General features: G+C 43.9%; 2 protein-coding genes across 2 annotated transcripts; both read right to left on the bottom strand.

Annotated features, from left to right (window-relative positions):
- Positions 1–4: 4 nt before the first annotated feature.
- LOC139103276 (uncharacterized) lies at positions 5–1,478 on the bottom strand. The gene is made up of 4 exons (XM_070657776.1): positions 1,006–1,478; positions 663–779; positions 290–520; positions 5–174 (listed from the first exon to the last, which is right to left on the bottom strand). Exons 1-4 carry the CDS (start codon positions 1,247–1,249, stop codon positions 5–7), a joined length of 762 nt encoding a protein of 253 aa, XP_070513877.1. The 5' UTR covers positions 1,250–1,478.
- Positions 1,479–1,562: 84 nt separating this feature from the next.
- Positions 1,563–2,519, bottom strand: LOC139103542 (CDGSH iron-sulfur domain-containing protein 3, mitochondrial). Its single transcript, XM_070658334.1, has 2 exons — positions 2,286–2,519; positions 1,563–2,105 (listed from the first exon to the last, which is right to left on the bottom strand). Exons 1-2 carry the CDS (start codon positions 2,343–2,345, stop codon positions 1,752–1,754), a joined length of 414 nt encoding a protein of 137 aa, XP_070514435.1. The 5' UTR covers positions 2,346–2,519; the 3' UTR covers positions 1,563–1,751.
- Between the last annotated feature and the right edge of the window lie 12,062 nt (positions 2,520–14,581).

Here is a 14,581-nt window from a genome sequence, read left to right as displayed (position 1 = left end):
TTAATTACAGCGGCGAAATTTCACAAATAAATGGCAAGGGCACGCGACAAGGTACGACTTTCCAGAAAGGCGGCGAGCTTTTGTCAGATGGATTTGCAAGGGCAACGCAGCCCTTCGAATGAGACGGCTCTCCTTCGCCCCAGGCTCGGTAGTCGAAGCAAGACAAAGGCTCGCCTGTCAAAAATCAAGTGTTCTTCTGATTTTTCTTTCTTATTTATTAGAAAAAAAAAGAGAAGGTTTCGGCGTACAGTTTAAACTATAATTTTATCGCAAATAAGACTTGTATTACCAAACTCATTCTTCCAAATTCTCTCCTTGTCGTCGCCGCTGCTAAGACCCACGTATCTATGTAGATTGTGTGCTACGAATTTGCCGAGGCCTTCCGTGCGCTCCTCGCTAATTACGTGCGCGAGCGATGAGTTTCGCTTCTGACAGAAATCTCGCGCCTCCGTGTAATTCAGAATTTCGGACGGCAGGATGAATATCCCTGCTTTCGGAATACACTCCACCGTGGCATTAACTGAAAACGATCTTTAATACATATCGGAAGCGTGCGTTGCAAAAAGATTATTTTAAGAGCAGAGTGTTTAATGACTTCGTGCGACTCGCGCTCTAATTGAATTTCATGGATTCCAATGCGGATAATAATTATTCGTAATTACTGGGCGGAGACAGAACAGGATACATGCTGTAATATTTGCAGTTCGCCGTGGGCACGAGCGTGGTCATGTTGAAATCTTCGGGGCACTGGAGAGCTTGACACGAATTTTCCCGTCCGCCTGCGTGATAATAAAGACGCCATGAGAATGTACCGCCGGCGAAATTGCGCCGGGACGTGCGTTAAATTAATCACGTTAATTGATATGGCTAATAATTGCATCGCGTTTTATAGCGCGGTCGCACTTGCAGCTGCCGTTACGTTCCGCCACAACTACGGAGCCTATCATGCGAAATTATCATAATTACGCGTCGCAATTAAGTTGAAACGTCTTGCTAGCTTCGTACCGGTGCGGTTTCTCGTGGTAGCGAAATTGAAACCGAGGGCTTTCTTCGACGCGGCGAATTTCTTGCACTCGTCCACGTTAGCGACCACCCTTCGCGAGATGATCGGCTGCCTCGAGCGCGAGTTGGTCTTCAGTAAATCGTATCGCGGCAGCTCGCGGTGGTTGATTAAGCAGCAGCGATCGCAAATCGTTGAATATACCACGTACGTAAGAAACAAGAGCGATATTAAGCTAACGTTTGGCATTCCGCAAAGGTTCTTTTAAAGAAAAGAATATGTTTACTTCAAAGCACCGTGAACAGACTGCGACTCGTGTGTATTCTGTATTTTCTGACGACAAAAAAAAAATGCGAACGTTACGCATTTCCGACTTCGGAAATATTCATCAGTTAGACAAGATAATTACGCAATTGCGGAGATATTAAAATCGTACAATGAGAGACGCAATAAAGCGTCATCAGGGCTCAATTTCTGGTCTTCCAGCTTCTAACAGTTTATTCCTATGATTAACATACAGAAATATTTTTTCATCTATAAAAAAGAAAAAGAAATCATGATCTATACTTGGCAATGTTAAGATATTTTTATTAATAACTAATGAAACGTATTACGTTTCTGTAACAACAGTAATTACAAAGATACATGTATATTATACTATACCAGATATTTATAAAAGGCATGGCACGGCTTATAAGTAATATTTAGTTTCAAGTTTTATGTTACATCGGCGATAGAATTTTAATGTCGTCTACGTCCTTTTTTCTTGTATGTCCGGCCTTTTGTGGGTGCCATCGCAGAAAGGTCGGTTCGACGTCTGTTTGCAGTTGCACAGCCAGTACTCTTTTGTTTCAGAAACCATGAAGCGTATAGGCCTGAGCTTGATCTTGAGAAAAATGTCTTTGTGCGTGCCGTCGCAGAATGGCTGGGACTTGCTCTGGCCGCAAAGGCACCACGAGTACGTCTTCCCAGCTTTCAATTCTATTCTGAATGGCTTTTTATCGAACACCAATCCAGTTCCAGTCTGATTATTAGCACTGTACACCTCCTTCAGTAGATTCGTGGGTATGGGTGGACCCTCGATTTTCGTGGAAAACAGAGAGACCTGAAAACATTTGAAAGAAATTAATTACACATAAACCAGAACGGTTCGACTAAATCTTTTAATTGATTTCAATAAAGATTCCTCCACCGAGTGTCTGTTTAGGTTAGAATGAAATGAGGTTAGAGACGAGCTAAAAGGCTAGAGCTAATTTTACGAGAGTTTATTATTGCGATCACGCACATTCTTGTGATAGAGAACGCTCAGACTCGCGAATCGCGGAACTCGGTTTAGTACGTTCATTCCGTTGAATTGCGTTAATCACGTCCGAGCACAATAACAGCCGCTGAACAGCCACTGACCACGCTAACGAGCTAACAGCTGATTAGAGTTCTCTAACAACGTGCCGACACATGTGCTGCTCCGTCGTGCCCTCTTATTCAGCTATCACTGTTCCTGCCATAACCTTGCTCCTCCAGTAAAATAAAGAAGAGTACTAATGTTATCGGCCACAATAAAATTCTTCAAGAAAGAATTCTAAAAGCAGACGCACAAACAGCCGTACTTTTTAATTAAAAACGTAAAATGCAAATAAGATATCGCGATATTGAAATTAATATTTTCTAATCAATTTTTAGAACTCTTTAACTTTTATTAAAATTTATTAAATCTCTTTTAAATTATCTTATAAGAAATTAAAATTGTTTTATTATTAAGTGCCTATATTAATTTAGTTATTCTTTTTTTTTTTAGACATATTTATCGTGCATGCACGTGAGAGATAATTCGGAAATGGTCCACGTGCTGATCCTTAACTTACGTCTGACTTATTTTATGACATTTACGGTCGAAGATACAACGTTTGATTACGTGCATGCAAGTGGCTCTTGATGTAAATTGGCCGATTAGAAACGTCGTCGCGTCCCATTCACTTTCGCTGACGAAAGCGAGGAGGACAGTGCATGCAAGAAGCGACGAGTAAAGGATAAAAAAAAGAGAGAGAAAAAAAAAAGGAAAAGGACCGCGTTGTAAGATTGTACGCGCGGCAATCGCGTGGCGCACGTAAACGCAATTAGAGGTAAATTCCTAATGCAGTCAAATGGCAATAAAACCGCATGTGAATCTAAGCCTGTCGTTATCTCAAACGGCACGTCGGGACGAGCCAATAAATCGTGTTTTAAGCGAGAGAAGAACAAATCGTAGCGTAATAAAAATTAACGGCTCGGCGCGTGCAAGAAAATAAAGTTGCGGAGACACAGAAAACGGCAACCGCCATGTGGAACGAAGATAAGACGGCCGCAACTTGCATTCTGTGAATGCGCCGCTGCGAGATGCGAGGGTAATTGACCGTTCCACGGCGCCGTGAAAACGTAAGTGGAGCGAACATTGGAATTATCCCTGCGAGATTCACGCGCCTATCGATTAGAAAGCCGATAAACGCGCATAACGCGAGTGACGAGTGTTGGAAAGATACCGAGAGGAGCGCGATTATCAAAAGATCTGGAGAACACTGGAAATTAACGGGTTATTAAGTTTGCCGCAAGAAATAAAAGGTAAGAAAAAAAATTATTATAATATTTTTTTTAATCAAATGTACGTACCGCTGTAAAAGAGATCGATGGAGGCCGGAGAAAAAAAAAACAAGAAAAAAAATAAAGAGCTGTCGAATACCACGGATCACGCGCAGCTTCTGCGTCAACATTTTTATCAGCGATACTTTCCTCCGTACGGGATTTCTTTTCTTATTTCCATTTCCGATTATTATATCTTTGTTTGTGTAATTAGCGGCGCGCGTATCGCGTGTACGGTGCAGCGCAGGTAGCAGATCGAATGGCAAGACTCTTCAAAGATCGTTTAATCCTATTTGGGACCTACTTTTAAAACGTGCGGGAGAGAAAGTAAGAGGAGCTGCCGATGGAGTGACGGCGGTCGCGTGCTTGAGAAAGTAAAGTCCCTTTCGCGCATAGAGATGTACACTTACGTATACACTTGCGCCGATATGTGCTGCGTTACACCCGTATGTGCTCGCTAAGTCGATCTATATGGGTCGCGAAAGGTAGTTAGTAATGACTGGCGATGCATAAGAGTTTCATCTCGACTCCTTCATCTCGTCAAAGAGTCCTTAACATTTTGCCAAATTATTTCATACTAAATTATATTTTTTCTCTCTCTCTTTTTTTTTTTTTTATAGCACACGAGAGACGAAACGAAATAACAAAGAAAGTAAAAACTGAGGCGGAGGATAACCAGGCCTGAGATTAATCGTTTAATATCACATTAAGATTCAACTTTCGCTTTATTTATTACTTTATTTAATATCGGGCATTAAATGTTACATTCAACACATAATGCATTAATATTTTACAAAGTTTCTAACGGAGTTAATACATCATTTATAAAGCCGTAAGTCTTGCAAATTATTGGAGCAAATACGAAGAGGCGTCCGCTCGTAATAACACATTTTCCCTTTATAAGGAAGATTACGAACGGATTCTTTTTATATCGCTCTAATTAACATCACTCCCGTGGCGGCGCACATAGAGCGCCGGCCACTTATGATGATTGCTTTACGATTTTTGAGATAAAGGTGATTTTCTTTTTGTTAACGCGATCCCTTGAATACCTATTAAACTTGCCGTAAATTCTAACATATCTCGTGTACAAAGTAATGTTACGCTTTTTAATTTTTCGCGGAATCTTTATTCATTTTTATATATTAACAAAATGGTATTATGTTATTACGCGTCATAATAAGCGATGCATAATAAATTAGAGCTCTCCTCGTAAAGATTATTAGTCATAGAAACTGATTCGCACTGGTCGATAGCTTTATTCGTCAAACGTGTATACGAAACCATCATAATCCGCGTGTTTTTTTTGCACGACTCGCGAGAGAGAAACGCGAGAAGATGCACCGAGCACGGCGAGCTAATAAAAACAAACCTAAACAGAACTCGACGTCGAGCTCGACGCTTCCGAGAACTCATCTCGGACTCTGTTTTTCTATTTTCGCGAGTAGGACAGCGCGCAATTGACGATCGGCTCTATCGGCCGTCTCGCTCTCTCACGCGGTTAGTCTCTTTTACTCTAATGGCCAAAATCTAACGGTCAGTTTGGTCGCGGAGCATCGGGCGCGAGATCGCGTCGTTAATCGCTCCGCGATTTCGCGTGATTTCGACCGCGGATAGGAAGCTTTCGCCCGCGAATAAGCGTCGACGACGTCGACTCGGGAACGAACGATCATTTTTCGTACCCCGGTGATTCCGATTGTCGTTCTATGCTTCGTTTCGGGGCTCGGAAAAGTGCCTCGGAAACGGCAAGGTTATGTCGCCGGCCGGGAAGCAAGGAGGCGTCCGACTTGACGTTCACCGCTTTCGGCATTACCAACCCTCTTCACTCGGCATCATCTTCAGCGGGTTCCGGCAACCGCCATTATCGAAGTGCGCGGGAATCCGCACCTCGCCCGTCTTCTTCGTCGCGGACAGGATTCTCATCCCGCATCGAGCAAGTGACTTTTGATGAACTGGAGGAGGATTAAGTGCGCTCGGGACGAATTCTTAACGTCGTTCACCCCGCCGACGAGGATCGATCGCGGAATCGAACGGTGACTCCTAGACATCGCTTTTCGTCGCGACCAGCATCTCGTCTCGGGCTCGTGAACTACTCGATCGAAGACCCGGTGGAAGTATAAAGCAACGCCGAGGATATCGAGAGTGTAAATTTTATTCATGAATGATCGTTCGTCGCGCTTCCTAATCGTAAAAAATCGCCGCGATAATCCGCCGTCATTCTCTCGGTCGTTCGTCTCTCGAGTGATAGTGTTGGTGACGAGTGACAGTGATAATAAAATAAAAGCAGAGCAGTGTAATATAGTGCGAAGTGATTTCGAGTGGTACGAGAACGTTAGGATAATTCGGAGTACTGCCACGACAGACAGGAAGGAAGGAAGGACGGACGGGAAGGAAGGATGGCCACAAAATGATCTACCCCAACCTAACCGAGGACTTCAAAGGTTAGTGAATCAGCAATTAACACGCAGTCTTTCATAGATCACGCAATTATAATTGTCGCAAACAAATTACAATTAATTAACGTCCCCAAATACTTATGTTCAATGACGCGCACGTCATACGATTCCAAACGCAAATACGATTCCGCAAGTTATCATTAACTTCCGGCTTTAAAAATACACGCGCTTATCGTCTGCAGCAGTTTCTAATGACGCAAAAAAAATTTACTTGCGCGCCTATCGCGTTATAGATTCGTTAAATACATATTCCTCGGTTTCGACAGACGGATGATACGCAACCGCATTTTGTCGTTCGCCTTCTTTTTCTATTCTACGGAAATACCGCTCGTTAGATAAATCCTGTTACTCAATCCACGTTAATACGTCACCGTAGTGACGCAATTGTAGCTCACACGGCGGCGTTCTATCGCCCGTGTTCTTTTTTATTTTTATTTTTTTCTGTTTCCACGATGCTCATCTGGTTAATATTACCGACGTATGGACTCGCATTCCATCGTTATTTATCTATTCGCGTCACAATAGTTGCACGGACATGCCTCGCGTACGTAAAAGGCTGTACAAACGCCTCGCTGTCGCCTAATTACGTCCCGACGGCAGTTTTAGCTTCCTTAACGTCGAGCAATAAAAGCTGCTCCGTGTTTCTTTTATTTTTTTTCTTTTTCTTTTTTTGTATATTAATACTTTTTATTAGTATGCACACTCGTGTATGTGATCTCATTATAAAATAAAAGTAATACCCGTAACGTTTCAAGAATAGGTAAGTGAATTTTACTTACGGAATGTGATACGCTTTTAAACGGGTTTTAAAAGGCTACGTTTCGATATGCTAATCCATTGTTTATTTATTATACATATTATAGATACGCGAGTGCCCGAAGGGATCTAAATTTCTCTTATTCCGCGCGGGGGCAATAATCGTTATAGAGAGTGATATCTAAAGAAGAGAAGAAGAAACTCTCCAAACTTCCGGCGGCGGGAGACGTAATTTGTTCGTGAACCTGTCGCGGGAGTCGCGATAAACGCGATGGATACGGCCGGACTTTCGAAGTTCACGGAGAAAGTTATGCTCGTGCCCGGTTGACTCTAGAAGGCGGGTGCTGCTAGGCGACTTATTTAGACAAATAAAAGAGGAATCGATGATTTCGCGATCGTGATCTCCGGCTACGACCCAGTTCTTACGCACTTCGCGTACCATTCCGAGCAGTCGGCATTCTTACCGCCGCGGCGAGTCGCTCTCTACAACGGTATCTGGTCGGAGGAACACTTTCGATTTTAATTCAGCGCATTCTTCGCGCCGATTTTTTTTTCTTTCTAATAAATGCGATTCATGGTCTTAACGAGCCCCATTAGCCGCGCTCATCGTATTACATTGTGTTAAGGCAGGTGCATTGGAAAGAGCGCCGTGCATGTAACAGCGTCTAACAATTAATTAAAAGCTTGAATATTACGGCTCGTAGGTCGAATTAGTCTTCGAACGGAGTTTCTAATTACGGGCGAAGGTTTATCACTTCGTTGGAACGCGATCTCTCATATTTAATGGGTTCATTTTGTCACTCTCGCTAACGCGGATGTGCGTACGGTTTAAGCCCGTTGTTGGTCAGCGAGATCGTTTACGCAAAGAGATAGTCCCCGTGTAACGAGATACGGCCCGATGTCTTAGCTGGAAGTGTCAAAAAGGAGAAAGGAGCTAATAGTGCGTACATGACGTATGCGTCGCTTACTTTCGTTTTCAGCTAGAATGTAATTTGCATAAATTTTCGTTGTTTATACGCACAAAGTACACCGCGAACAGTCGCGTTATTAATTTTTTTTTTTGCACGATTCCGTATAAAAAAAGAATTTTTATCTCAATTTTATAGAACGTATTATCGAATGCAGACGAATTGAAATGGTGATAAATCGTCCCGCTAACTACTTGCGGTATAAAATTTCTTACTTCACATTGCTTACGATTTCGTTAATTTTTTAAAAGCAATTTTACAAGTCCGATATCGCCCGGATTTTTTTATTAAAAAAAAAAGTCGCCGGAAATTTGAAAGTTAATCCCGTAACGTCGATGAATCAACTAATGAATCAACGCGCATTCGTAATTATAAAGTATTACTTTCTCGATTTTTTTTTTCCTTTTTTTTCTCTTTTCTTTCGCGGCACTAACTCGTCGCACTTTAAAAGAAACTAATCGCCGCAACGATCTCGCCGTTCTTGCAATCGCGATATTACCGAAACGGATCTACGGGATCCGTAATTTGCACAATCAGCGCGCAGGAATGCCGCGATAATCGGCGGCCGATCTTAAAAGCGATCGGGATAATTCGTCATCCGTTTACCGATCGCGATTACCGAAGTCCGCGGGCGAATCTCCGGATAATTGCAATTTATCTCGGCGCGAACTCGGGCATGACGGTAGCACGTTGGAGCTTTGCGCCGAAAAATAATTTTATTGCGATTGTCTATCGCCTTTCTTCGACTTGTCACCGCTTTCACCACCGTTTAAATAATAATTCCACGGCGCAACGATTTCCTGATGCCCATCGTAAATTCGCGAAAATGGGAATGTACCGAATAATAAGGCGCCTTCTCCTTCCTAATCGGGCCAATTGTCGCTCTCAACGAGCTGAGAACTTGTCGAAAAATCGCGGATCGTTATTTTAAAACCGTGCGACTCGACTCCGGGGATTTAAATCACATTAATCCAGATTGCGTCGCTTCTTCCACTACTTATTTTAATCGGATTACCATCATGTAAAACGCGGAAAATGCAATTGCATTGTTAATGCGTAAGAAGAACCGTGTGTTTTTGCAAAACATAAACTTCAAGAGAAGTTTCATGCGCCGTTTTTCATGCTCTTTTTCAGTAAAACAATGCTTGGTAAAACGTTCGTTCTCAGAATGGTCGATTGCAGTTAATTGTACCGATTTGCTTCCTAAATGTTCGTAACGAGGCATGGAGAAATATTGTGAATCAACGTTGTTTCTTTTTTTTTTTCTTTTTTTTTTGAGCTTGTAACAAAACGCGTTATGCAAATCGATATCGATTCAGGGATTCTTTGTCTGTACAAGCACTTGGTCGAACGTTATTTGAATCCTTTGGATTACTGGTATTCGACGAGACGGAACTCTTTTTCCAGCTCAAGGATTTTCTCTGCGAATCGCGGTGTACTTTCATCCACGGTTTTTGGAATATTCGCGCGAACTCTCACCTCGATTAATAAAATGGAGACGTTAGGTGTCCGTAACTTTCTAGCATGTCAGAAATTACGTACTTGCACCTCGTTCATCTTATAGGAGTCGTTAACGAACAAAAGAACAATGCACGAGAGATTAGGCGGACAATTTCGGTGACACTTAAATGTCGTTCACCTTTCGCGCATTCCTGGAGGTGTCGTTTTATCAATCGGCTCTTGTTCGCAACAATATTTATTTATTTGACAATAGAAATAAAACACACGTCGGGATTATTACAAATCGTCGAAGCGTCTAAAATATGCAGCGTCTGGAAAAAGTATATAAAATCGTTCCGAGGTTAATATATAATCTTTCCGGGAAATCTCTATCTTTGCGAAGCGTTACGCGGAAGATCGGTGAAACCGCGGTGGCGAGTAAAAAAAAAAAAAAAGAAAAAGAAAAGTAGAAGAGAAGAAGAATCATTCCGGATCATCGAAAGACAATCGTCCTCCCCGCGGGCGTCGGTCTTTTTTTATTTTTATTTTTTTTTATTATTTTTTTATTTTTTTAATCCAGATGCCAGGGATTGATGGCGGCGCCGGTGGCTGTCGTCTCGCACGCATAGTGGGGAGACACTGCGAGAGAGTTTTACGTACTGAAATGAAACTACTCGACGGAGAAAGTGAGAGCAGACGTAGCGGTGCCGGCGGACACCGACGACGAGCAGGCGAGCAGGCGTTCTCCGGCCCCTCGACGAGCGAGGATAGACATGGTGCGAGCCCTCCACACGGCGTGGAGCTTCGCCACCGTGTGGTAACCGACACACTTCATCGGTCGTCCACGAAGTGTTGGATTTCCTTATCAAAAAAGACATACCTTCGTTCCGGAATCGGATCATAGAATTGGAAAAACTTTCCCGGTGAACGATAGAGCCGGTGGAACGCGAGTCAAGTGCAAGTGAAGAAAAAAGAAAAGGGAAAAAGAAAAAAAAAAAAAAGAGGAGGAAAAAAGAAATGGGAAAAGTGCACTTGAGACGACGACACTCGACGGACACGGAAGAAGAGACTCTGCGTGCCTAAAGATACCGACTTTGTAGACTGTCGAGACGACGCTTCGAAGACCTAAGCCGCCAACCCTGTTAGTCACCGAAATAACAGAGATCTTATCGTCGCGGCGATAACGGCGAGTACGCTTTTCGGACGTAGTTGGCTTCGAAAGTTAAAGCGCGATCTGTTGGCTCGGTTGGTTCGCGCTGACTCCTGGATATGTAAGCGCGAAGTGCTCAGGCGGCTCGTGGAATTAAAGGGACAGATCGAGGGCGAAGAACATCCAGCGGTGATACGGAAAGCAGCCACCCGGTCGCGATAGTACCTTCAATTGTGTTATGGTGCTGAGGACTACCTCGGTCATACGAGGCAGACGTAGAGGTCGCAAAAGAGAGGGTGGCAGGAGTAGTGTCCTGGCGTGCTTCCTCTGAGAAATCGCTCGCATTGCTTCGATCAGCCGAGGAGAAATCCGGGAAGGTCACGTCTGGTGAATCGGTGAGTGCAGTCTCATGCCGATTTGTCTCCCCCTCTCGCGAGACGCCTGGTCTATTTTATTCCGCGCGCGTTTTCTATTTTCTAATCTTAAAACACACTGATACGAAAAGAATACGCGTGGAAGCCGGAGATTAGTTCACACGTACCGAGACAGAAATAGAACTTAATGAACACCGTCGGCGGCGGCGGTGCGAATATTATAAAGTATTTTTTTTTTTTCTTCTTTTAAATTATAATAATTGGGAGGAACCTATTTCGCGGAGAGAAAATAATTTAAAGGTGAGAAGACCGTTGTTCTTAAACAAGATCTTAATTTCAGGGATTTCAGAGATCGTAATTTCGAGCCGTCGTATTAATTACTGCGCGGTGGAACAATATCAGAAGCGGGTCTCATTACGTTTTCTAAAACGTAGCGCGTTGAAAGATCCGTCCCACGATCGGATACGTGGATGGTTTTCGTTTTTTTTTTTTTTTTATTTTCTACAATGTAACTTGGTTTGCGTAAAATAATCTGCCCAGCTTCGAAAATGAAAACTTTCTCTCCCGGCGTTTTCTCGCGCTTGATTGTACGAGCGATAAATCGCATATGCGGGGAATATATCTCGAGGCAGATCAAATTTATTGATTCTTTTTTTCTTTTTTATCGATTTATTGTTAGGATCGATATGGGTGAAGGCACATAGAACGGAATGCACGGCTTCGTTTCGTTTCGTTAAGCTTAATGTGTGATTAAACGGCAGTTACTATAAAAGCCGGGAGAAAGCAAGATCGGCTTCGTGGAGAGCACCTATCTTTCCAAAGAGAGGCTATCAGCCGTTTCTTACGTATAAAAAGTGTGTTAAGCGAAAAGCGCAAGCCAGTGCGTGCGGTGATTTTGATGCATGGAGGCAATCGATGTCAGATTCTCAACCTGGATTTCAACATAATACGACATTAAATTTAATAATCGCGTTATACTAATGGTCTCTAAACTTCGGGGGCCCGTTAAGAAAAAGAGAAAAAAAATTGGGGGAATGCTTTAATTAAAGAATATCAATTTTAGATAATTCGCAATTATATCGAAAATTGGTTTTGAGATTATCCTTCTATAATAATTGATTTCGCGTGACTGGCTTGCCTCTTCCGGAGATTTCACCTGTTACTTCGTCGAACAATTACGTCAATTAATACAATTTACTAATACAAATTCGTTCCCACGGCGACGGATAGAAAACGCGCATCCTGAGAACTTCGACTGCGGGAATATATTTTTATCAAATTTTCTAGCGGGAAGGAAGTGTCCCGCTGGTCGAAGGAAGAGACGCGGTTTCACAAGAGCGCGTGATCGCGCGATTTTAAGCACGAATTTCGCGTCATGTGGTGGCTTAAGAGGTGGGGGGTTTTTTTTTTCTTTTTTTTTAAGCTGCCATCCTCGTAGGCAGTGAAAGTACTTCCGTTCTTTCTCAAAACGAAACGCTCGCGACGTCGCATTGAGGATGCACGCTTCGGTACCGTTGTACACGCGTTGCCCAAACACTTCTTCGTCGTTTACGTAATGGAATTCGATAGAGGTCTCAGGAGAGAAACGTGGACGTTGAAGAGCCGTCGTAGGAAGGCAGGCTTTTAACTCGCGTAATTTAAATACCTCGGCCGCCGTGAGAGAGCAGGCACATCTTGTTGCAACTCTTGCTATGCGACAACGCGAACGGCCGACGGAAACAGAAGTATTTCGATTAATTTCTCAGTTGACTTTTCGTCTTGCGGAACGCGGCTTTTACATAATTGTTCGCTGAAAAGCAATCGGTGGCTGTCTATTGCGTATCCATCATCTGTGATTCTGAAAATGGCCCAGAAACGGAGCCGTCGGCGAGAAAAGATTCGTTACACAATGGAAAGTGTTCGTCACGAAAGATATCGGTGAATTAGACCGCGAAAATGCTCGCTCTTTTCAAGGCCGTGAATAAAATCAGCAGTTGCGACGCCAGGATTTCTTCGGAGAGAGAGAGAGAGAGAGAGAGAAGAAAAAAAAGGAAAAAGAAAAAGAAAAAAAAACCGGTTTCTATCTTCCGAAAGAAGACGCGGATGTGTTTTCGAAACGCATTAAAACACGAAGACGAAGTTCGAATATTAACGTCGGACCCTTCGGCCTCCGATTTTATTTTCTTTTCTCCGGCGGATGATAGACAATAAAGAACATAAGCCGCGACGTTATATCCGGTGCGATTACGGGAATAAACGGGCGATCGGTAGATAAGAAGTTCTTCCACTCGACGCGTTCGCAAACCCCGGACAGTTTGACTTGGCCTGTACGAAATAACCGAGCCAGCCAGCGATACGCCCGATGTTATCTCGGGCGATTGATCGAACGACGAAGTCAGTGGTGATAATTAAGTGACGGGTGAAATAATCCTGGAAAAACGCGCCCGAGTAATTAAAAATCCTTGCGCTATCGTTGCGCATTATTTCCACCATTACGGAGAATCTCGGCCACGCGATCTACATACGCGTAATGATAGAGTACCAGGCAGCGTATAAAGCGCGCGTAACGTGCAACTTCGATACGTATCCAGAACTCCCTTATGCGTTACATTATACGGGAAATTAATTCCGCGCCGGTAATAGGTACCACTGACGCGCTTAATAGCGCGCGGACGATGTAATAGCTTTTCATTTTTTCAGCGCGAGACCGGCGATATTATTTAGTTTTATTATATAATTCCGGACGCGTGCGCGCGTAGGTGGTATTATCGCTGGCATTATCGTCGTGGCTCGCCGGCGCGTGCAGAGCTTTTTTCTCCCCCCTCCCCCCCGTGATGCTTGGCCGGCTCTATTGTGTTGCCGCCAGCCGTTAGAATAGCCGCCGCGGTGCGCCGAATAAAAAATAGTAACCGATCCTAGCGCAGCGGAACGTGCGCACGAGAAAACAATTATCCTTCGATTTGGGCGAAAGTAACCGGCCGCGCGATACCGAGAGAAAGTGATGAGGCCTTCATGCTCTTAATATTGATTCACGTGCGAATTCGATACGCCACGCGGGCTGCACGTGGTACCGCGGGAGAGGAAAAGGGACACGCGGCCCGATCCGTGTGGGTGCTTTCACTGAAAAACGACCGAGCCGCGAGCGGGCCCGCCGATGTGAAACTAGCGACTCCGTTAATCGCTGTTAAAAATCGTACCGTAATTTTTAATGACCATCGGGATGAAATAACGACATCAACGGCGTCGAGGGAACGAGTCTGAATTATTGTCGGAGCACTCGGTGTAAAGAGAAAAATTATACGCGACGTGTGCGGGCACGTGTGCGCACGGAGTTGCGTGATCAACATTACACCTAGATTTCACAATTTGATACGTACATATCTGTCTTTTGTACAAATTGAGACACGCCTGACGAAGCTGGGAAATCTAAAAGAAGAACCCCATCGTGTTTCGTTATATCTGTAATTCGCCGAGAAAAACGACGGCGCCGAGGATCGCGGCTAGGAATTATAAGGAGCCGGGCAAAAAGGATCTCGTTGTAGTAATCGAACACTTTCGCGGAGAAAATCACCGTGCCGCGACGAATTCACGTTTGCGTTCGCGTGCGTTTCGCGTTTTTCGATGGACAAAGGGGATAAATATAGGTGGGGGAGGGCTTTGCCGAACGACGCGAGCGGCGATTTGTAACTTCCGTCGTTGGGGCAGCCGATGGCACTACGTGAACGTGAACTTCACACTGTCGTGCACGCGAGAAGTGTACTTTCACTTCTGGTAGATCCACGCGACGTGGAGCCAATGACCTACTAACACATCGAACCGTTCATCTCTTCTGCCGCAATTGGCCC

The sequence above is a fragment of the Cardiocondyla obscurior genome, linkage group LG06, assembly GCF_019399895.1.
Source record: "Cardiocondyla obscurior isolate alpha-2009 linkage group LG06, Cobs3.1, whole genome shotgun sequence".
Taxonomy (NCBI): Eukaryota; Metazoa; Arthropoda; class Insecta; order Hymenoptera; family Formicidae; genus Cardiocondyla; species Cardiocondyla obscurior.
This window is presented reverse-complemented; position numbering and strand designations above follow the sequence as displayed.